Genomic DNA, 22,184 nt, shown 5'->3' on the forward strand with positions numbered 1-22,184 from the left:
AGAAAATACCAGAAATGACATGCAGTACTTTTCCACTCCTGGATTTGTTTCACATTTGGTTCATCCCTCCCCCTCTTCCTCCTCCTCTCCCTCCTTGCCTCCTCCGCTTCCTCTGTTCCCTCCCTCCCCCTCAATCGTTCTCCTTATCTACCCCCTCCTTCTCACCATTCCTTCTCTTTCTCTCCCTCTCCTTTACATAGTCTCCCTCCCCCTTCTCTCTCCTTACCTCCTCTCATCCACTCTTTTTCTCTCCCTCCCCCTCTCTCCTTCCCCTCCCCCAGTCTTCCTCCTCTTCTCCCTCCCTCTCTCCATGCACCTCTCTCTTTGACAGCTTCCTCTGTCCCACCCCCTCTCTCACTGCTTCCTCTATCTCTCCCTACCCCTCTCTTTCTCTCTCATCACTTCCTCCCTTTTCTTCCCCCTCCCCTCTCTCCCTCTCTCTCCCTCGTTTTCCTCCTCTCCCTCCTTCTCTCCATGCACCTCACCCATCTCTCACCACTTCCTCCCTCTCTCTCTCCCCCTCCTTTTTCACACCTTGGCACAAAGCCAACCAGTGTGAAAAACCAAGAACTCCAGAGTCATGCTATAATAACCAACCAAAAAAAAAAAAAAAAAAAAAAACACCAATAAACAACGCCTCTGAATTCTATTGTTTCAGCTAATGCACATTCCTGGATGGATTAGACGGAGAGGTACAGCAGAGGAGGAGAGAGGGACGGACAGGCTCTCAACACTCCAGGCTCCAGTAATGTTATTAGACTCATGATAAGAGCCAGAGACAGGACTGGTGCAGTGGGCGACTCAGCGCTTTTCTGACACACATTCTATTGCCCTGCTTAAGCCTCTGACCCCGATCTGGATTTAGTTTTGTGGGGTTCTGGTGCAGCAACAGCCCAGTGGTAAAAAAAAACATACTTATTCCCAAAGGATGACTAACCAAAATCTGCAGGATGCTTAAATAAGATACGGATAAGAAGGGGTTACTCATAGAAGCCATGGCAGTATGCAGCATTATGCAGTCTGTGGGAGTGTTTCTCAAACTGTGGGGCGAGATCCTGCAGGTGGTACTTAGACAGCACTTCATTTTGTGAGTCTGTCTGATTTAGAGTTATTTTTAACAATTTTTGAACAATTTCTGGTTTAGAACTACTGTGGAAATAATGTAGTCCACTTTTAGACCTGGAATAGTCCCGTTATAGACATGGTTTACATCTGATGGTACATGGAAAACCAAAACTGTTTTCTGGTGGTAGTTGGTGTATGAGAGCAACTGCTGTATGGAGTGTAATGAAAAAATTACAATTTAAGACAATAATGTACAGTCAAAGGTTAACCTATAAAAAAAGAATAGACTTACTGTCACTTATCATTAATGTTTTTCTATTCATCTTTTAAAGCCAGATTGTAGATTAGACTCATTATTCCCAAATTTTGATGGGTAAAACAAGTGCCCATTTTACTAAAAACAGAAATTATGCACGCTTTTTTTAATTAAATAGATTTTTTTTTAACTTAGCAACAGCCATCTAGATATATACTGTACACTTGTTACCTTTTTGATATCATATTTATATTTTCCCAGTTTATTGATATATATTTTTCTCAAAATTATAATTGTGAATGGCATAGTACCACTGTCTATGGTATTAGTGTGATATAAATGAGCAATTCAAAACTAAATATTCTTGTGGTCAAAAGTCCTCAAAATGGCGCCTATAAACAGGAAGCTGAAACCCTTGCATACCTGTGGAGAAGAAATGAATGAGGTTTAAGACGTTCTGCTGTTTGGCCCGTGGCGCCACATGTCCAAAAACAGCGATCCAGTGTTTCTTCAGACAGTTCAGGATGTCGTCAAGAGACCACGGAGGCTTTATTAAAACAATCTGTCAACATCAAAATACAAACATCAATATAACTACAGTGTGGGAGTATACTTTTACATGTCCAGTATAGATCAGATAACTAAAATAATCAGACAACCCAATAATTAGATCTGATTTTTGGTTTGCGTTATAGGTACACTGTACACTGTGTAACTTTTTAGTCGGTAGTCCATCACCTGCTTGTTTCAATTGATATGTCATTGCTCTCCCTGGAATGTTCCACAGTATCATTGTGGCCATACTGGCTTGTCAAAGCCTGATCGCGTCAGATCTCAGAAGCTAAGCAAGGCCGGGATTGGATAGTAACGTGGATGGGGCAAGTGGAATTCCAGTGGGAATTTCACTTGCCACAGTGGGGAGCCAGTGGCAAAAACTGCCACTGTGTTCTTAGGCAAGACACTTCAACCATATTGCCTAGTATGAAAGTTGTATGTACGTGAGTGATGGTGGTGGTCGGAGGGGCCGATAGTGCAGATTGGCAGCCTCACTTCCGTCAGTCTGCCCTGGGGCAGCTGTGGCTACAGTAGTAGCTTACCATCACTTAGTGTTAGAATGAATGAATGAATAATGGACTGTAAAGAGCTTTGGGTATCTTGAAAGGCGCTATATAAATGCAATGATGATGATGGTGATGAAGATACCATATCGGGTAACATTTCAGACAAATGGAGGATCCATCAATGGCAAGCATTTGATGGATCCTCCACCAGAAAAGTTGCACAATGTACCTTTAACAGCACAAAAGAAATCTGACCCTTAAAAACATCTGGTGACACACGTCGATCATGCGTTAATCATTAAATTTTTAGCGTAACTGTTCTATTTGGGGGACCAGGTACAAGGAATTTTAGTCTTCAATTTTAATTTATTATTATTTTTTGTCTTTGCCACACTAGTTTGCCCTTTGTTGCGTAACTTTCATTGTCAAATCCTGCACAGGTGTGAAAGACATCAGATTACCGTACTCATATCAGATGTAACTATGTTCACATGCACACCAAAATCTGATTATTATCTGATTTTGGGAGCTTAAAGATTGCTTAAATGACACACAAACAGCAAAATCTGATGTGAAAGATTAGAAACACCAAAATAAAAAAAAAAAAGGTTTACATATTCTCTTATAATGCAACAAAAAATACTTGACTGATCACTGACAATTGGAAATTAATCTAAATAAAAATATACACAATATGCACAATTATGTGCACAGTTCTTCTTACTATTATCTATTAGTAATGTTTTGTTATTCATGTTTATTATGCGGTTTACATTTTAACAGTTTTAGAACTCTAAAAAGGTCATAATAATCTGATTTAGACTGTAAATGTAACTGCAGCCACTCTATTAACAACATTTTAATTATCAGATAACTCCAAAAATCAGACTATAATCAGATTTCTGATGTGCATTTGAACACAGCCAGTGATGGAGAGACTGAGCCAAACATGATTTCCCAGAGCACGTGTTTACCTCCTGCCAGAGGTCACCAAATGCAGCCTTCATCTCTGCTTCTAGCACGTTCGACAGCGCCTCCTGCAGGCAGTTTTCAAACTCACACCCAAGTCTATTCAGGTGCCAGTTACTTCTCCTAGCGTTTTTGGTTAGTGGATTGTCATCTGTGGGATGAAATGCAAAATGGTGGAATTATTTTAAAAAGACCACATAGGTAAAAAAGAAAACAATAAATGATGATAACACTTTTATCATAAATTACACCACATTTAGCCTTAAAGGTGCACTATGTTACTTTTCTGGTTGCTGGTCTCCACGGAGATGTTATTGCTTTGCCTGCAATGTTCCAAAGTATGACAATAAACTTCTCAGTCTCCATAGAGACAAAAAGAACATGCAACAGGGCCAATTTACAGGTGAGATCTGTGAAGAGGTGACCCCACTCACTGTAAGAATGCATGTTTTTGAAAGGTACTTTTGAGCTATAAAAACACCCATAACTGAATAAATGCATCTTATATAAGTTTAATACCACATTGTGGAACATTACAGGCAAAGCAATAGCATCTCCATGGTGGAGGGCCCCGAACCTGAAAAGCACCTTTAATAAAGACTTCATTAATAATGCTAATTACTATTAACCCTAACCCCTTAAAGACCATGTATTGAGATCAAAATGTGTCTTGCCCCGCTACAGTACAGATATATTATATTTAAGTAGCTCTAGAGGTCAAAATAAGTCTGCTGTGTACTGTCAGCATTTAATTATTAAGCCATAGTTTGTGCTAGTTGTTGTTAGCGTTTTCATAATGTCAGAACTCTGCTAGTAACGATAAGTGCTTATAAACTCATCGCAGTGAATAATTAGGACACTCAGAATACATAAAGAGAGGAATAATTTTGGACCACTGCAAACAGCCCTTTAAATTAAACAATACAGTAAATAAAGGCTTATTAATTTGTATGAAACTATTTGTTCATTATGACTTAAGTTTTTGTTCATGCTTTATGAAGAATATCATCAAGTTATCATTAAGTATTACCAAAATGTAATATGTATTTAGTATATTGCGTATTATATCACACAACCTCAGCTTGACCTTTTGTAATTGGGCTATCAGGGTTATTTCATACATTCAGGAACAGGAACAAAGAAGATATGATATTATGCTTTTATCTGTTATATAGCTATAATCTATGACATAGGTAGATTGGCGCAATGACTTCTTGGATACAGGAGAAGAAAAATTGCTCAAATATGCACAAATCATTCTAAATACAACTTCGAGAGGGGAAATGAGAAGGAAACAATTCTAACATGGGTAAAAGCTCTAAAAAGTAGATTTTGCATGATAGGCCCCCTTAATCTTTTCTAGAGGAGGGTCCATCAAATACTTTTCTCCATGGAGATGTTATTGCTTTGTCACAAGTAATTTGTCACAAGTTTCACATTTTACTTTTCTATCTTCATGGAGACCAAACTAGGCCAAGTTACAGGTCAGATCTGTGGAGAGTCAACTCTGCTCACAGTCAGAATGCCTCTTTGAGCTATAAAACTTCCTGTATTTGAATAAATGTAAGGAAGAGCTGTTTAATGTCATACTGTGGAATGTTTCAGGCAGAGCAATGACAGATCCATAGAAACAAACAGGTGACGGACCCCCAACAGAAATTTACATAGTGCAACTTTAAAGAATGTATATGTGCAGGTAATACAAACCTAATGACTGATGAACGGAATAAACCAATGTCTGTGTATTTATTAAATTTTTTTTAAATTTAATCCCTGGCTCACCTTCCTTCCCTGAGAGGCTTGCTGCTTCTTGCCTGTGTACCTCCTGTGTTTGTACACTGATGCTGCCTTGCGGTAATGTTGAAATGCTGTTTCTGTGAGGTTGAGTTGTGGTAGAAGTTTGGGCATTTTGCAGGAAAGTGGAACCGACATTGGATCTGGCAACTTCAGTCTCCAGGTCATTCTTGCTGTAAGCCTTGACCCCACTCAGCAGAGCCTTGCTGCATAGGTTCTTATCATTACTGGAGCAGAAAGAGAGATAATGAAACAGTGTGAGACAGACAATAATTGAGGTCACAGTTATATAAGGACACATGCACAGTTGTACTGGTTTGAACCTGGTTTGAACCCAGTTTGAACCCGGTTTAGTCCTGATATAGTCTTGGTTTGATTACGTTCTGGTTCTGGTATAAACCCATTTTAATTTTGTACCATACTTCCTTACCTCACCTCTTGTACAGAACCTTTATTAATTAAATACTGATTTATTTTATTCCATGTCCTATATTACACAAAATTGGCTCCTGGGAGATTTAAGCCATGTTATAATGTTGTTACCTCATCAAAAACAGACCAGGAGTTGTGTTTTGTTTCATTCACACATGTTTGAGTAACCCTTTATTATAAGTCGATCTTCATCTCTAAAGCTCAAAATGTTCCGTTCCACCTTAAGATGTCATGAAGCAGTAGTTTTTCCCTTTAATTCAGTAGAGATTGGCAATTCCAGATCTGAAATCATCCAAATGATTCTAGTGAAGGTGCATGAAATGTAAAAACACAGTGAAGCACTTTCTGTATTACCACATGGAAATCACAATGTGGAACAGAGTGTTTTCAGTATGAGAGAAATACGTGAATGAAACAAAACACAACACCTGAGTATGTTTAGACGAGGAAACAACATTACAACATAGATCAGAAAATAGCGTAATATGGGCCCTTTAAATATTTGATAGTGTATGGATACCTGTGCTGGTTGAGAAGGAAAATAGGTCATAGGAATAAAGAGATAGGTCAACAACAAAACAATGCTATTGTGAGAAGAAACTCCTCATGAGAATTCTCCTTGTTCAGCACATCTATTCACTCCCAATTATCCTGTCTGGCTGTTCTCTTTCTCTAAGCAGAACTGGAACTATCTGGCTACAGTCACATGCATGTAGTGTGTATTATTTGTAGAGGACACACACTTTGCAGTAGCAGCAGAATGGAGGTTGGGGGAGGGGACTCACGTGCACAAGATGACAGCGCACTCTGGATACAGGCGCTGGTACTGCAGGCAGCACTGCAGAATGCGATCGTCATTATTCTCTGCGTGGAGACCATCTGGGGACAGTGAGGGAGAACGAATAAAAAAAAACAACAAAAAAACACCATGAGGCCGGAGAAAGAGAGGGTACCACAGTGAGACATGACGCATACACAAGGACAGAGCAGGGAGGGGGCAGATTCAATTAAGGTCTGATGGCATTTTTCAGTGCATGAGATGGTTTTATAAAGAGCTGAGGCTTTAAAAGAACAGTTAAGTAAATGTCATGATTATTAAAAATACATATATAATTACTTGTCTTTATAACTAAAATTGTTCAAAGTGTTTATGATTAAGGTACACTTTATTGTCCCCATAAGAAAATTTGTCCTCTGCATTTGACCCACTATCCTTTAGTGAAGGGGACCCATCTCCAGATCTTGAGCTAGTCTTGGTCAGGACAACCTTAACTGAAGAATATGACCTACTGTGCATGTTTCTTGCTTGCTTATTAACAGTACTATGGATTTTTCCTGTGGATATTTATTATTTAAATGTATACAATACACATTATAGGATACAATTATTAAAAAAAAAAATAACACTATGATAATTGTAATATGTAAACATTTCAAATAATAAAGAACATGTTAAAAGATGGTGGAGCTTGCCCTTGAGGAGCAGAGCAGCCATAAACAGAATAGAAAGATGCAGTTTAACAGTGCCACCTAGAGTTTCATATATACAATAGATTCTTAAAAAGTGTATTAAATCACATTCAAATTGCAGATAAGCTAAAACTAATTCTTATTCATTCTTATTGAGTGTCATAATTATAGCTGTTAATGCTATGTAGGAAAAAAAGCAGCAGTAATGGTGTAACAGCTTAAGTTAAATTTGAAGGTTAAGAATCTTGTTAATGCCTCATCAATTGTATTACAGCTCTGAACATGAAAAGACATGAGGAGACGTGTCAGCTCCTTGTTCTATCACTGCAAACCATTAACAGCTGTTATTTGCACTTAATTATAATGTAGTGAAGAGTCATTATCACTCTGTGGGTGGGAGTTACAAAACCAGTGGGTTTTGCGTTTAAAATGCATTGACACTCTTCTACTTTTAAAAAGAATATGTGCTTTAGTGTATAGCAGGGGTGTCTATGGCCATTCAGACAAATTTTTTTTTGTAAAATATAAGTATTTCTACCACTATAGCCTTAATAATGTCACAATATGTTGAAATAGACCTAAAATGACTGCTGCAAGCCTCATTAAGCTGTGGCTTTGTTACACCCCTGGTGTATAGTATTAGATGTATAGTAAACCCCATCTTAAACTGATATAAAAATTAAATATCTGTTCATATATAGTAAGTGAAATACCTAGAGGACTCCTGGGTCCACTGTATTCAGTTATTAAATTCTTATTATATATATATATATATATATAATGCTAGCTTTTATGGGAATGTTTTATATTTTTCTGATGTTATGAATGGTACATTTCAGGAACAACATGTAATGTTGTCTCCTGCTAAGTCAATCTTCAATAAATACATTTAAAGCTAAACAAAACATATATATTTAAATAGTAAGTATTGATATTTCTGCATGAGAATTGATACTGATTTGCCCATCACTGTATCACTCACTGGAGCTGTCTGCGGCCTGCTGCATGGACTGGCCCCACAGGGAGCTCTCTTTGCGCTTTAAACAGTTGTAGATGTAGGAGATGGCGGGTATGGCCAGGTGAGCCACAGACCCAGACAAGCCGCACCCCCTTTTAAGAGAGTCCAACTCCTGAAGCACGACCCACGGAATAAGGACCACTGGTAAGCCCACCCCTGCAAGAGAGGAAGAAATGCAAAGTTGACTACATGTTAAATGGCATCAATTTAATATTTGTATTTGACTTATTCAATTCATAATAAACTCTTAATTTACAATTCTTATGTATATGATAATAATTTTGCTCCTAATTCAGCTTTTTTGTTGTCCTAAATATTTTTGGACATTTTTTCCATAAACAATGCCTGATATTTGTATGAAAAAAAATACATGATGTAATACAATTTTTCTAAGAAACTAGAGGAAAGGTTCCAAAGTAAAATTTATCTAAATGTCGGATTTTTCCTATGCACCAGCAGTGTCTAGCCTTAAACACCATTGACTGGAATAGATCTGAATATACATTCTGTTCCTTTCAAATGCAGCTGTAGAATATATAATTCTGATTAATGATGATTTACAACATGTTCTTTTTTCTTAATACTTTACCTTTTAAACCACGGCTCACAATTTTTTTCACACAATCCAGGTGACTGAGGAGAATGTTGGTGTCCAGCACGATAATAATGTCCTGCTGAGGTAGTTGTTTACCTGAAAAGAGACGCTCGGCTTTAGGGACTTTTTCCTCAAGTCCTATAAATATCTTTTTCCTTTAATTGACAATGCCACTACTTACATTCTGAGTCTGTGGCGCCCTCTTCTGGTGGATCTATCTCCATGCAGGTGAGCTCCCCATAGCTTTGCATCACATCCACCTCCAGGAGTTTTTCAGAGCGAGCCTGGTGCAGCTCTTCAACCACCTGCGTCTGGAGTAACAGTACGCAAAAACACAAAATGTTCAATTTATGTTGTGTTATTTTAAAAAGGTGTAACTTTTCTTGTGGAGAGTCTGCCACATACTTGTCTCCATAAAGATGCCTTTGTATTAAACGTATCTATCATGCATTTTAATTAGATGTCTTAAAAACATGCATTCTTACTATGAATAGGCTCGTCTCTCCACAGGTCTGACCGGAAACTTGGCCTAGTGGTGGATATACGGGTGAGGGAGCGCCATGTAAAGTTGTGTCTCGTTGAGCTCCACACAGGAACATTCTCTGAATAACCATTTCGCTTTGGAAATAGCGCAACAAAGCTTTGGTTGCCAACTTAAAGTTGCTGTAATATCGGGTCGCGACCAACATACCCAAAAAAACTAAATACCAACACCAAATAAAGAGGAACAACTGCATGCGGGAGCTGCGCCTCGGGCCGAAGCTAAGGCTAGCATACCTGGCCCAGCCCGCTTGGATGAGGACGCAGCGGCCGCGCCCGCGACCAACAAGTCATACCATCACTGCGCTTAAACAAGAGCTGTTTGCCAAAATAGATTAGAAAATAAGTGAAACTACGCAACGCCGTTGGGAAAATCAACAGGAGGCTGGATGCCGAGTGCGTATACATGCACATTAGTATCCCGTTTATTATCCATATCCCCGGCATTCAGGATATTGCATACATGCGCGCGGAGAAAGCGGGATACTCATATCCCTGTATACATGATCAAATGTAGTTTCTTCACATAATTTTACAAATGCGCAAGCGCAAAAAATATATACATTTTATAAACTAGGAAAAATATAAACAACCATGAGCTCATTTAGCATAGGAAGCTCGGGAGGTTCTTAACCAGGTAAGGAGCTATGATCCACTGGTAGATCAAACCAAACTTTCCAAACACTATTGTACATGTTCCATACTGCAGCAGATTCTTAATGAAAATCTTCTGCATAAACTCAGCTTTACAACATATAAACCATAACCCCTATAGAGCCACATCAGCCTATTTGATAATATAAAGCAGCTTTGGGCACATTTGTTTACGTTTTACAGAAAAAAAACCTTAAAACCACATGGCTAATTTGCATAAACATAGGCGCTGAAAAACAGCTTGCTCCTTGTGCCCTGATGCGCTCAGCTTCTGTCAGACTAAAGGACACAACTCAGTGAAATATGTGTGTTCTTTCTGTGACAGGATGTGCTGCTGATGGTGAGTCTGTTCTGTGCTGGAGATGGTTCATGTTTAACTTTTCAGAGATGATACATGTGCAGGTCATACAAGTGCAGATTGTGCAGGTTTAGCGAGCCGCAGCTCTTTTTTTTTTTTTTTTTTTTTACAGTCATTTCACTCATGTTTATGTTGGCTACTGTTGTCACAGAAAGACTGAAACGTGTTTGTCTTTTGGACGCAAGCGCACTCAACTTTGTTGTTTGCAGTAACCGTGATACTATTGGAATATACCAGCTTCAGTATCCCGGTTTCTCATAACCAGGGTTAGGGTTGCCTCCATTGAAAGTGTTTAGGAATGTCTTCGTGCTTATCTTGTTAATATATTTGTTCTATTATATAATAAAAAAATATATGAAAACAATAAAAAATATTTCATGCAAAGCAAGTATGTGGCAGACCATCAGCTAGAAAAGTTGCATAGTGAACCTTTAAAATTTTGAAAATGTATGAGAAAGTGCTTTACCTGGTCTTGCCATGGTGATGGAACAGCATGAGAAGAAAAACTGTTTGCAGCTGAAATCCAGGGATCTTGTGTTTGGACATTTTGAACAGGGGATATTGCCATGCTACTTTCATGGTGCTTTGTAACTGATGATGCCGACTCAAGCTTTAAAGAGGTCTGATCACTGTGAATAGGTAGAGTTGTGTTATCTTTTACTAATATTTCTGCCACAACTTTCTTTTTAGGGATTTTAAATTTCAGAAGTGCAGGGGGTGGAAAAGAAGGGACAGTACTGGTTTCTTTTAGAGTCTTTCGCTGCTGTGATGGTGAGACTTTAACTGTTGTTTTAAGGTTAGATGTTGTAGCTGTGGTTGCCCAGGTAGTAGTTTTAGTAGCAGTAGTTTTAGATGACAATTGGTCTGTAAAGTGCACAGGTAAAGCTTTATCATCACTTTTTACTGGCAATGTCTTATTTTTGTCTTTTGCCAATTTCCCCTCGGCAACAGTTTTAACACTGACAGCAGGAATTTTGAAGTCTGAAAGCAAATTAGAGGTGAGAGATGGGGAGGGGTCCACAGGTAAAAAGCTGTTACGAAATGCTGGCTTGGAATCTGTCTTTTTAACATTTTGATTTGATGATTTTGTACTGCCACTGGATGACTCTGAAATTTTGTAGTCTTTTGCAAATTTTTCTGCCACATCTGTTTTTTTAGAAGGAAGTTGAGCAGGGACAATGGAGCTAGCTTTCAGTATCTTGTGTTGATGCAATGGCAAAACACCGGTAGCTGGTTTAAGGCTAGTTTTTGCATATGTCCGTTTTTGTTTTTCTGGCTCACTTTTCTTAGAAGGCGCTGGATCTTTGGGAATTAGCAAGGGCTTTTTTGCTTCTGTGGCTTTAATGGAGGTGGTCTCTGAAACATCGCATCTCTTTTTTCTTGACGATTCATTCTGGCTTTGAACTTTTTGAGCAACTGAAACTGATCTTGGTATTAAAATGTCCCTTTTCTGTGCTCTAATCTTATCCCTGGAAGATGTTTTACTAGAACTGTGTTTGGATGACTTGCTTTCAGATTTTTTACTGTTTCTACGTTCTTCTTCCTTAAAAATGGGGGACTCTGCTCTTCTGGATCTTGTTTTTTCCAGCTTTTTAGTTTGGCGTATGCTTTGGGTCTCATCTTTACGAGAGCGGTGGTCTTCTCTGGTTTTAGGTGACCTGCTACATGAAACAACAGAGAGAAAACATTAACGTTAGTAATTAGAGTAAGTAAGTATATAATTATAAGTAATCCATATTCACAATAAATTACACCTACCTCCTCTCTCTGCTGTGGTGCGATGTATATTTCCTCTTGGCTTTTTTAGTTTTCTTTGTTGATGTCTGGGGATGGAGAACATAATATTTAACATTACTGGTACAAAGCAAGCTCAGGTTTTGGCTTGACAGACAATGCAGTACCAACATGTAATTAAATAAAAGAAAAGATTTGCATGCCATAAGGCCTTGTTGAAGTGAGAGTAAAGCCATTTGGACATTTAGAGACAAATTAAATGTTTCCAAAAAATTGATTTAAAAACAATAAATAACAAGGTAACAAACATACATTCATAGGTATATTCTTAAGAACACTATTTGGGCTGAAGTGGACCATTAGGATGTGGCTGTGGTGAAGCTGGTGATTTAAGCAGTGTTATTCATTTGGCGGTAATACAGTTACTTTTCTAAAATCAAATACCTGGTGGTGCTTGATCACACAATTTAGGCCTCAAACTGCTCATAATTAGTTAGGGATAGGAAATGCACAACCAACAGGGAAACAAAAGTAAAGGCTATTTTGAATCCTATGCTGCGTCTTAACACTATAACTTAAATGCAACTCTGCGTGAATCATTTTAAGTATTCAGAATACAGTACCTTGACTGGTACCTTGACATTTTAATGCAGATATTCAGTATTTTGTAACTAAATACATTTTCTTCCTAACAGTGGATTTAGGACTAGAAATTCTTTGCACAACACAATGCAATGTTTCACCCCTGTCGTGCAATATGTATGTATGAAAAAGAAAACTAAGTTGCTGTACATAAAAGTGAAGATTTCGGCAATTTATTAATATCTGTGACTGAAATGGAATCTATTAATTTGAAATGTTTTAAAGCAACTATCAGTGTTAATTGTCTGGAAATTACTCTTGTTTCCTTTTCATTTAATTTAATTTCTTGTATGTTTAAAGTTAGGACAATGCTAATGTCTTTTTATACATTATAAATTAAATAAACAAATAAATAAAAATAAACAAATCAGCATCACAGAAAACCAATGACTCCTGAAGGCTGTATCAAGTAATAAACTATTGTGAGTGCACCACACGTGTATATTAAATACTGAAATTATGAATTTGTTTGAATATTACACAATGAATTAATGCTTAACCACTGAAATCTGATATATCTGTTTAAAGGTACCACTGTGTGAAAACATATATGCTTTTAAGGCAATCCCTTTGCAGAAATGAAGGTTGTGTGCTTTTAAGGAAAGTCTTTACAGAGCAGCTGAAGTGGAGCTGTCTTGGCTGGTACCAAGCCAAAACTGACTTGGCTGTAATTTAAACCTGGCTGTCATCCCCTCACAGTGAAGGAATATGTAGAAGCTTCAGGGAGGATCCAAGGCGTATACCTGCATAACATATTACTTGCATATTCATACTGATGTTTTATATTTCAGATCGCCTGATTTAAGTCCTGTGTAGCTGTAGGCCATCAGGGGCAGCGATTTAACCCAGAGCTCTGTATTAGAATTGTATTGAATAGGGAATAAATTCTTTCTGCTTTTAATCGATCGATTCCAGTCGTTATTTTGAATAGAACATGCCTAACACTCCTTACCCTTGCATGATCATCCTCACTTGAAGATGTAGACTTCCTGCGTTTCCTCTTCTTGGGCATGTCCTGCAAAAATAAAAAAAAATATATAAAATTCTATGGAACTTTTTGGTGAAGAGTTGCTAGTAACTCCCGAGCTACAGGTTGGAGACACCTGTTCTAAGTTGTAGCTAGCCGTTTCATATAACTTCACAGCATGCTTGGCTGGGACTCCCTCGGTTTGGGGTGGTTGGAATTAATAAAATTGTGAAATGTGTGAGTAATTAAAGAAAATTTTTCGACACTTGGCCCATTCATTACTAACATGTCACATTTTTTGTGTGTTTTAGTCATTTTTAAGCAGCTTTTCTATAACAAATGACAAGTTATGCCTCTCTTTACTGTTGGCTGGGAACAAATTAGTCAAAAATAGGGACACCTGGGACATTTATTGTATAAAACTGGGACTCATCACTGGTTTTGGATAAATCTGCTGGGAAAGGAGTGCGTAATTAAAGAAAACTGTTCCGCACTCAGCCCATTCATGACTAACATATGAGTCCGTATAGTCACATATTCTTTGTGTTTTGGTCATTTTAAGCAGCTTTTCTGAATTTTACCTAAACAAATGACGATTTATGCCTCTCTTTACTGTTGGCACTGAACAAATCAGTCAAAAATAGGAACACCTGGGACATTTCTTGTATAAAACTGGGACTAATAACTGGTTTTGTATAAATCTGCTGGGACAGGGGACACAGGGCTCAAAACTGAGACAGTTCCAAGTAAACAGGGACATCTGGTCAAACTAATTTAGCATAATTTCAATTTCAAACTAAGATTTATTTTGAAACCTACATAACTGTGTATTTGGAGGTGGATAACTGCAGCATAGTAGCCTGACCATTGACTTTATAGTAGAAGCTCAACTGCTGATATTATTTTATGGAGCTCACATCTGCTTGGTCAAAACAAAGTGACAAAAGAAAGAATCAATATCTGTAGGAGTTAAAATACAGTTTCATGTGTATGTTGGGTGACCAGATTTTCAAAATTCAAAACTGCGACACACTCAGGTTGGGACGGTTGATGTAAATAAAATTGTGAAAAGAGTGCGCAACATTGTCCATTCTCGACTCATTTGTGGATCAGTCATAATCTGAGGGACTTCTGTCAGTACTATTTTCAACTACAGTTTTCTGTGTTTTAGCTTAACAAATGACAATCTGTCCCCCTCTTTGCTATTAGTGGGTAAAGGATACAACTGGAAAATTTCTTATATAAAACTGGGACAAATCAGTGGTTTTGGATAAATCTGCTAGGACAGGGGACACAGGGCAAAATTTTTTTACTGTCCTGGGTAAATAGGAACATCTGGTCATCCTTTAGCCGTTTCACATAACTTCACAGCATCTTTGGCAAACACAACTAAGTAAATTGTCCTGCATACTCTTTACAACAACTTGAACTAAATTAAACAGCAGGGAACAAAGTAAAACGTGTAAATAACATCGTAAACAATCATTTGTCTTGAGCTAGCAGTCTCCCATCACGCTGACACCTGTTTCTGTCCATCTGAAAGCTTAAATCTGTTTAAGTTTCAAATGTAAAAAAAAAATAACGAGCTAAAACAAGCTAACTATTATAAAGTGATCACAAATAAGTATTATAACAACAATAATATGCTAATCTGGTCGTATTCCAAGTTTCCACCAACAGTTAACCAGTTATTTTTGGAGGCTCCGCTAAATGTCGCGTCAAAACACAAAGCTAGCATCGTGTCGCATGGTGTTACATAGCCGTGGATCGCGATCATTGCAGAAAATACTTAAAAAATAAGAATATATAGTAAAATACCTGAGTTTAGTGAAGTCACCTCACTTCTTCTTTCACCATTGATCCTGACAAACCAAAACTTCCGCTTTGTCACTTCTACAGCGACAAAAGCCTCGCACAGGTGACACGTACTGCCCCCAACAGCACAGGAATGGCACGAAACAGTCCAAAGAAAGGTAAAATTGTACACTTTATTGTCGATCTGTTTGTCGCTCGTTTATCCTGTGAAGTGAAGAATGCAAAACTAGAGTGGAAATACCGTGTGCGGGAGCAGGAGGGAGCCGCCAAGGTCAGAAATATGGGTGTTTATGTTTATACTGTAGTCTCCTTGAGCACTCAAAAATATGCAGATAAAAGTTTTCCAGGCTGAGGCAAGGATCACCCCGTCCTTATTGTAAATCTTGTCTCTGAAAGAAAATAATAGGTCTAGATAAAACAAAACTTTCAGCTTTTTACCACAAAGTTACAAAGGCAAAGTAGTCTCTCTAGCCAAAGACTAACTGAAAACTCAAACGTGTCAAATATTGATGTGGTTAGCGTGTGTGAATAGTTTGAATTATTGAAGGGCCCTTAACCTCTTGAGACCCTGCGTCTCACATTACATTTTAGCACCACAATACTCAACTTTTGAAAACTTTGACCAGTTAGCCACACTGAGGGACACTGCCCACACCATATCACAATATTACACCAATTTCAGTCAAAGAAAAATGGCGGGAATATCCCAAAAGAAAAAAAATGGCAAGGTAAAGTTTATATCCAAATTTTATTAATAAAACCAATGTATTCATGTACAATAATGTCTCTATCTTGATATGTATGGAGTAAGAAAGCTGTCAAAAATATTCGTGCGCATAAAATTGAAATCCGTGCGTATTTGGGAAATCCATGCATATTTGGCTGTAGTTGCGCATAAAATAAATATTTGTAAACTCTCAAATGAGTCCAGTCGTACATAAAATATATTGTGTGTATTTTATCCATCAGAATACGAATTGAAAAATTACGACGTCGTAATTTTTCAAATACGCACGGATTTCTATTTTATGCGCACGAATATTTTTGACAGCTTTCTTACTCCATAGATATGGCATTAAAATGTGATACATTTTAGTAATCATAGCAGACTAGAGCATCAGTAAATGTGGGACTATGTAATGTCATTGACTGTACCATGTTGTTAGCTAAACTTGAGAATATTTAGATGAGTTTAATAGTGTGGTAGTCAACATCACACTAATCGAGGCCAAGACCAGTCTGAGACCACGGAGTCCTGAGACTAGGACAAGACCAAGACCTCTGAGGGTCGAGATCGAGACAAGACCTAGACTTTTAAAGGCCGAAACCGAGACAAAACCGAGACCACGCACCATCAAGCCCGAGGCTGGCCTCAAGACCAATAGAAGTAGGTAAATAGTATTTACAGTTGTTAACAGTTAAAAAAGTGATATATTTGCTTAAGTAAAGTTTTAATATACTTAAAAAGTTTATAGGCGTAAACAGGCATGTCAGATGGTGAAGATAATAATTTTTCAACCAATGGTGTCTATTGGTGTCATAGAGTAAGATCGACCCATTGTCCTCACATGAGGACATCATTTTTTGCAAAAACTACTTCCTATATAAAAACAAAGTTTAGTTATGGTACTATTTATTAGGTTCTACTTATCCCAAATAGCAAGGAGTAATAAAAAATGCACACCAGACAAAAGCTCACGTCTCAAGAGGATAATACTCTATTTTCTGATCTATGTTACAATGTTGTTTACTCATCTAAAACATACCTGGAGTTGTGTTGTGTTTCATTCACACATTTTTAACACACACACCCTGCATGTTTCCCATGGCAACAGAGTGTTTTGTGGCTACCTGGCTCACACACAGAGCTTTTGAAATTTTTGTTTTTTGAGCTCAGTTAACTTCATATCATGAGATTTTGTTATTTGTTTTTCCTGTATTCATGGAAACCGCGCAAGAGACTAGCTAAGGAGCTGCTTAAAGAGCTAACTATGGAGATTTGAGATGCTACAGGTTTTTTACACCATATGTGATAGCAAATGTACCCACTGCACCAGACTATAGAGGGACAGAGGAGCTCATTCTCCAACAGGTTCAAACAGTGTGAGATACAGGACTACATTCATACCATACTCCATACAACGGTACAATATCTCATCCTTATGTAACTGATAATACTCCCTACAACTGTACAACAATTCACCCTTATATAACAGATAGCCCTATGTCCTGTTAATCATCATATCATTGTTGCATTGTCTTCCTATGATCTCTTGTATAAAGCTGTGATTTTATATTTTATTACTTATCTTTCTATTTTATTTTGTCCTGCACATTTATATTTATATAATTATGTCTTATTTCACACCAGTCTCTTGCTATCTTTTTTGCTACTTATTTAGAATTTATTATTACCATTTATATTTTTGCTCTTCATTATGATATTATATTATTATGTGTGAGCTGCTGTGTCCAGATCATTTCCCTTCTGGATCAGTAAAGTTTGTCTAAGTTTAAATGTGTCAGAAGAGCTTCAGAGGAAACACTTTGAGGGAAGGAGCACAAGGGACTGTTCAGTTGTGTGAAATGAACTGTTTGTTTTTCTCGTATCCATGGAGGCTGTGCAAGAGGCTACTTAAGGAGCTAGTTATGGACATTTCAGATGCTACAATCTTTTTACACCATATGTGGCAGGAGGTCTTCCAGAGGAAACACTTTGAGAGAATGGACCACATGGACTGCTGTGTTCACCTGGTTCCTCCCTGGACTCTGCTGTGATGCTGCAGGATACAAAGGAGGGACACTTTTGGCTCTTCCACAATATCTGCTGACTCTCCCTGACCATTCCTCCTGCACTGAATCCTCTCTCTCCACTGTGTTTTTAAACTCCATACATCTTCTAAGGTGAAAACAGAGCACTTTGAGCTTTGGAGATGTAGACAGAGTGATAATAAAAGGTTACTCAAACATGTGTGCATGAAACAAAGCATAACTCCAGGTATAGTTTTGATGATGTAACAACATTCTAACATGACTAAAAGCTCACAACAGTTTGGTGTAATTTTGAAGCTTTACACTCCTTAAACTGCACTTGCATTAACTTACCACATAGAGATGCTGCAGCTCTTTTTTCCATTGTCAAAATAAATGCAAGACTAAAATCGAATCCTAATTTTTGAAAACTCCAAAAGTGACAGACAGGATAACTTACAGATGAGATGTAGGAAATCATTTGAGACCACTTCAGTGACTTTGGGCGGTTTTCGAGATCGAAGTATAAACTTGTAAAGCCTGCAGATTAAGAGGATGACACAGTTTGCTGACATGTTAAATACATAATGATCACATCCAATAGTTGAATGGTCTCTCACTCTCTGCTGTTCACATGGAAGGCTTCTGATGTGGTCTGTAACAGTGATAAAGTTTCTGTTTTGTGTAAATTACATTGGAGGTGCCGTATGTCAGATCTCCAGCAGACCGTTTCAAACATGACATCATCTGAAGGCTTCTTGTAACTTTGTGAAATCCAATCGCTTTAGTTAAATGAGTGTCCCTGCGTTTGTTATTTTGGGAGTTAGAGCAGTTCAGTTTTGGAAATTCACATTTTTTTCTGATGTGAATAGCGATTGCGATATGATTTACACGGCGCATTAGGTATTTGAGAGAAGATTGGAATTCCAGTATTTCAGATCATGTTTGCAGATGTCTAAACTACGAGGCTAGAACTCAACAGGTTTTAAACACACTGAAACATAATGTACTAGGGCCGTATAATATTAGAAATTAGATATTTTTATTGCAGGCTCGTGGTCCAGAGTAAAAAACAAAGAGACAAAATAAAAAGCCCAGACAAATATATCTCAAAGTCAAAATTTGAGTTGGTGCAATCATTCAATTGTAAAGGCTGTAATTATGTTGATAATAGAATGACCTCTGCAAAGAACAAAATATTCTACCTTTATATAAACAAATCTTGTTGTAACTGTAGTTTAGACCTCTACAAACAGGTTCTGAAATGCATAGGATTCTTGTATTATTTTATCATATTCATAGTCTTCTCTTGAATGTCAGTTCTCCTAGAGTTGTTTACAATGTGCACTCTGAACATAATTCTTTTAAAGATTCATATGGTTCATCACACACTAAAATAAATAGACCTTAAATGTAAAAACAATGAATACATAACAAAAATCATAAGAAAAACCTTTTAATGCGTATGTAGTAAGTAGTTTTGACATTCTCTTACCCTCTATAGAGGCTGCTACATCAATTAAAATTGTCTGCTGGAGACTAAATAAACAGTTTTACTTAATCATAGCAGACAGATATTTTTAGAGATATTCCATTTCTGTGCTGAGGGCACTCACTGCCAGCTCAGTACAGCACAGAAAAGGAATGCCTCCAACAGATATTGAATGGATAAAGGGGACTTTAAACAAGACCCCAAATATTAGGTTCACATAACAAGAATTACTGACAGCAGATAAAATAGAACGGTGAGTAAGATACTAATGAGAATACATATTCTAAATATTAATTTTGAGTAACTATATTCTGGTCCAGTTACACTTACCATCTCTTACTCAATTTGGCGGTATTCAGTTTACAGTTACTTGTTTAAAATCAAAGGAATACATGGAATACATCATAACACAATTTAAGCTTCAAACTGCACAGAAGTAGTGAGAAAAATATAAAACAATGCTTGTGTGGTGTGTGTGATTTTTTCTTCTTTGATCAATGATAAATAAATGCATAATAAATGGTGAAACAAATATGCTGTTTTTATCCTAGGCTGTATTTAAATACAACTCTTTGTCACAGTATTCTAAGTATTGGCAAAGGAGAAATTTAATTTGTCAACTAGACAAAAGTTTTTTTTGGTTGAATACATTTCGCAGCTCATCCAAGCTGCATCTTCTGTTCTGGAACTGGAATGAATTGAAGAAGTAGCTTGGATGAGCTATGAAACATATTCGACCAAAAAAACAACAACTTCTGCCTTGTTCACAAATTGAATTTCCATGGATTCCACCTGTACAACTGAGGGATTTTACATATTCTAAGTATTCAGAATAGTACAGTACTCTTATTGGAGTATTGGACCATGTATCGGAATACATTACAAAATACATTTGAATGCAAGTATTCAGTATTCTATAACTAAATACATTTTCAAAGTGTTCTTCCCATCACTGTTAGTGGATTAGTCTTGTCAACACCAAATTAATGTCAATAAGTGGAAGAAAGTGTGTTGTTTTGCTTGAGTTCCTAGATAAATATTGGCTGACTTCAGAAGCGACCCTATATCGTATTGGTTAACAAATAGTGCTTTGAATGGAAAAGTGTATTTCTTCATTGCTTGGCACGGTCTGAAAATTCTTTATCTTAGTGCCCCCTACGGACTAAAGCTAATACTACACTAACATTTACCTCATTATGGGAACACGTTTGCGATGTCAGTTTTTACTTTTCATTTGAGTAGCTGAACAAATCAAATAATAGACACCGGATTTTGTGGTTTGTTCACACCAGAGAGTTTGTCTACAGTTTTGCCGTATCTGATTGCATTGTATTCCCCACAAAACGTTAGTGAATCACTCTCTGGCTGATTTTTCCTGACTAGTTCGTCTTAGGGGTTCAGATTCACACACGTTCTCGGGGCCAAACATCTGCCTGTACAACTGTCCCCCTGCTCTCCCGCTGTCCAACCAACCCAACCACATTTGGCTTCTATCAGCATGTGTTCAGATGGATCTGCAGTGAATGCCCCTGGTACCAGAGCTATAGTGTAAGTGATGTGCATACACTAATGGTTTGCACAGAAACTAGAGACAGTGAAGGCGGTGTATGAAGAAATAAAACAGTTCAGCAGCTGTTTAGATACAACACAGAGTGGGCAGAGCAAGTGTATTGGACTCAGTGTTGTGTTTTGTTATTTAAACGCTGTAAAAGTTAAGAATTCCCAAAGCAGATTATTGTATTACAGACCACATTTGCTAGGGGCCCCATGAGCCACTGGGGGCAACCGTGACTGAAGTTCAACCTCCCCATTGTATTAGATAATATTCATCCATCCATCCATGTTCTTTTCTTCTCCAGGGTCAGGTCACGGAGGCAGCAATCTAAGCAGGGACTCCCAGACTTCCCCCACCCCAGACACTTCGTCCAGCTCTTTTGTTGGGACCCCAAGATGTTCCTTCCTCCCGGTAGGACATTCCTGGATAATTAGATAATACAGATTGATTATTAAAAGTTCAATATGTATATTTTTGGTGTTCTACCTTGTGATGTAATGAAGCGATAGTTTTCAAATTAACAGGTAACTGTTACTTTTAGGTTATGTTTATATGATAACAGTTTGAACAGAAGATGCAAAAGTGGCGACAGCTATGGTGGAATGTATTTAACTTTTCCAGTCTGGAGGATGGTTTCAGATTTTTGTGTTTTTAAGCACCAAAAACGCCTAACCCTAACTGTCTAAACGAAAGGCACTTCCGATAAAATATTTTGGCGTTTTTACCCGCAAGCGTTATCGTGTAAACAGGCCCTAAGGCACAGGTGTCAAACATAAGGCCCGGGGGCCAGATCCGGCCCTCCAAGACCTTTAATTTGGCCCTCGGCTGATTTTCTACTAAAATATTTTAATTATATTTTCTATTAAAATATTGGTAATTTTCTGCGGTGTTTATCACAGCAGTGTCTCCAGCGTCTCCGTACGTGGCCCCTCCCACCAGAGCAGCACAAATGAAGACTTGTCTCTTTCCAAACGCTCTTAAAGGACGATCGTTTTGACTGTTGACCGTGACACCCT

At 37.7% G+C, this 22,184-nt stretch overlaps 1 protein-coding gene and 1 long non-coding RNA gene across 2 annotated transcripts in view; one reads left to right on the top strand and one right to left on the bottom strand.

The window, feature by feature from the left end:
* The window catches only part of swt1 (SWT1 RNA endoribonuclease homolog), a 46,375-nt gene extending 30,933 nt beyond the window's left edge, over nt 1–15,442 (bottom strand). The window contains exons 1-11 of the mRNA XM_020933370.2: nt 15,374–15,442; nt 13,541–13,603; nt 11,971–12,035; nt 10,679–11,873; nt 8,842–8,971; nt 8,655–8,756; nt 8,030–8,221; nt 6,363–6,456; nt 5,134–5,372; nt 3,357–3,502; nt 1,745–1,883 (exon numbers count right to left, since the gene is read on the bottom strand). Coding sequence (XP_020789029.2) covers nt 1,745–1,883; nt 3,357–3,502; nt 5,134–5,372; nt 6,363–6,456; nt 8,030–8,221; nt 8,655–8,756; nt 8,842–8,971; nt 10,679–11,873; nt 11,971–12,035; nt 13,541–13,600 — 2,362 coding nt within the window. The 5' untranslated portion in view covers nt 13,601–13,603; nt 15,374–15,442. The remainder of the gene's footprint in view (nt 1–1,744; nt 1,884–3,356; nt 3,503–5,133; nt 5,373–6,362; nt 6,457–8,029; nt 8,222–8,654; nt 8,757–8,841; nt 8,972–10,678; nt 11,874–11,970; nt 12,036–13,540; nt 13,604–15,373) is intronic.
* Nucleotides 15,443–15,506: 64 nt separating this feature from the next.
* LOC129412004 (uncharacterized) lies at nt 15,507–22,184 on the top strand. The gene is made up of 3 exons (XR_008633527.1): nt 15,507–15,528; nt 21,473–21,579; nt 22,068–22,184. It is a non-coding gene; the product is annotated as an uncharacterized LOC129412004 (long non-coding RNA).

The sequence above is a fragment of the Boleophthalmus pectinirostris genome, unplaced genomic scaffold (genome assembly GCF_026225935.1).
Source record: "Boleophthalmus pectinirostris isolate CB_2022bp ecotype Guang Dong unplaced genomic scaffold, ASM2622593v1 HiC_scaffold_7, whole genome shotgun sequence".
Taxonomy (NCBI): Eukaryota; Metazoa; Chordata; class Actinopteri; order Gobiiformes; family Gobiidae; genus Boleophthalmus; species Boleophthalmus pectinirostris.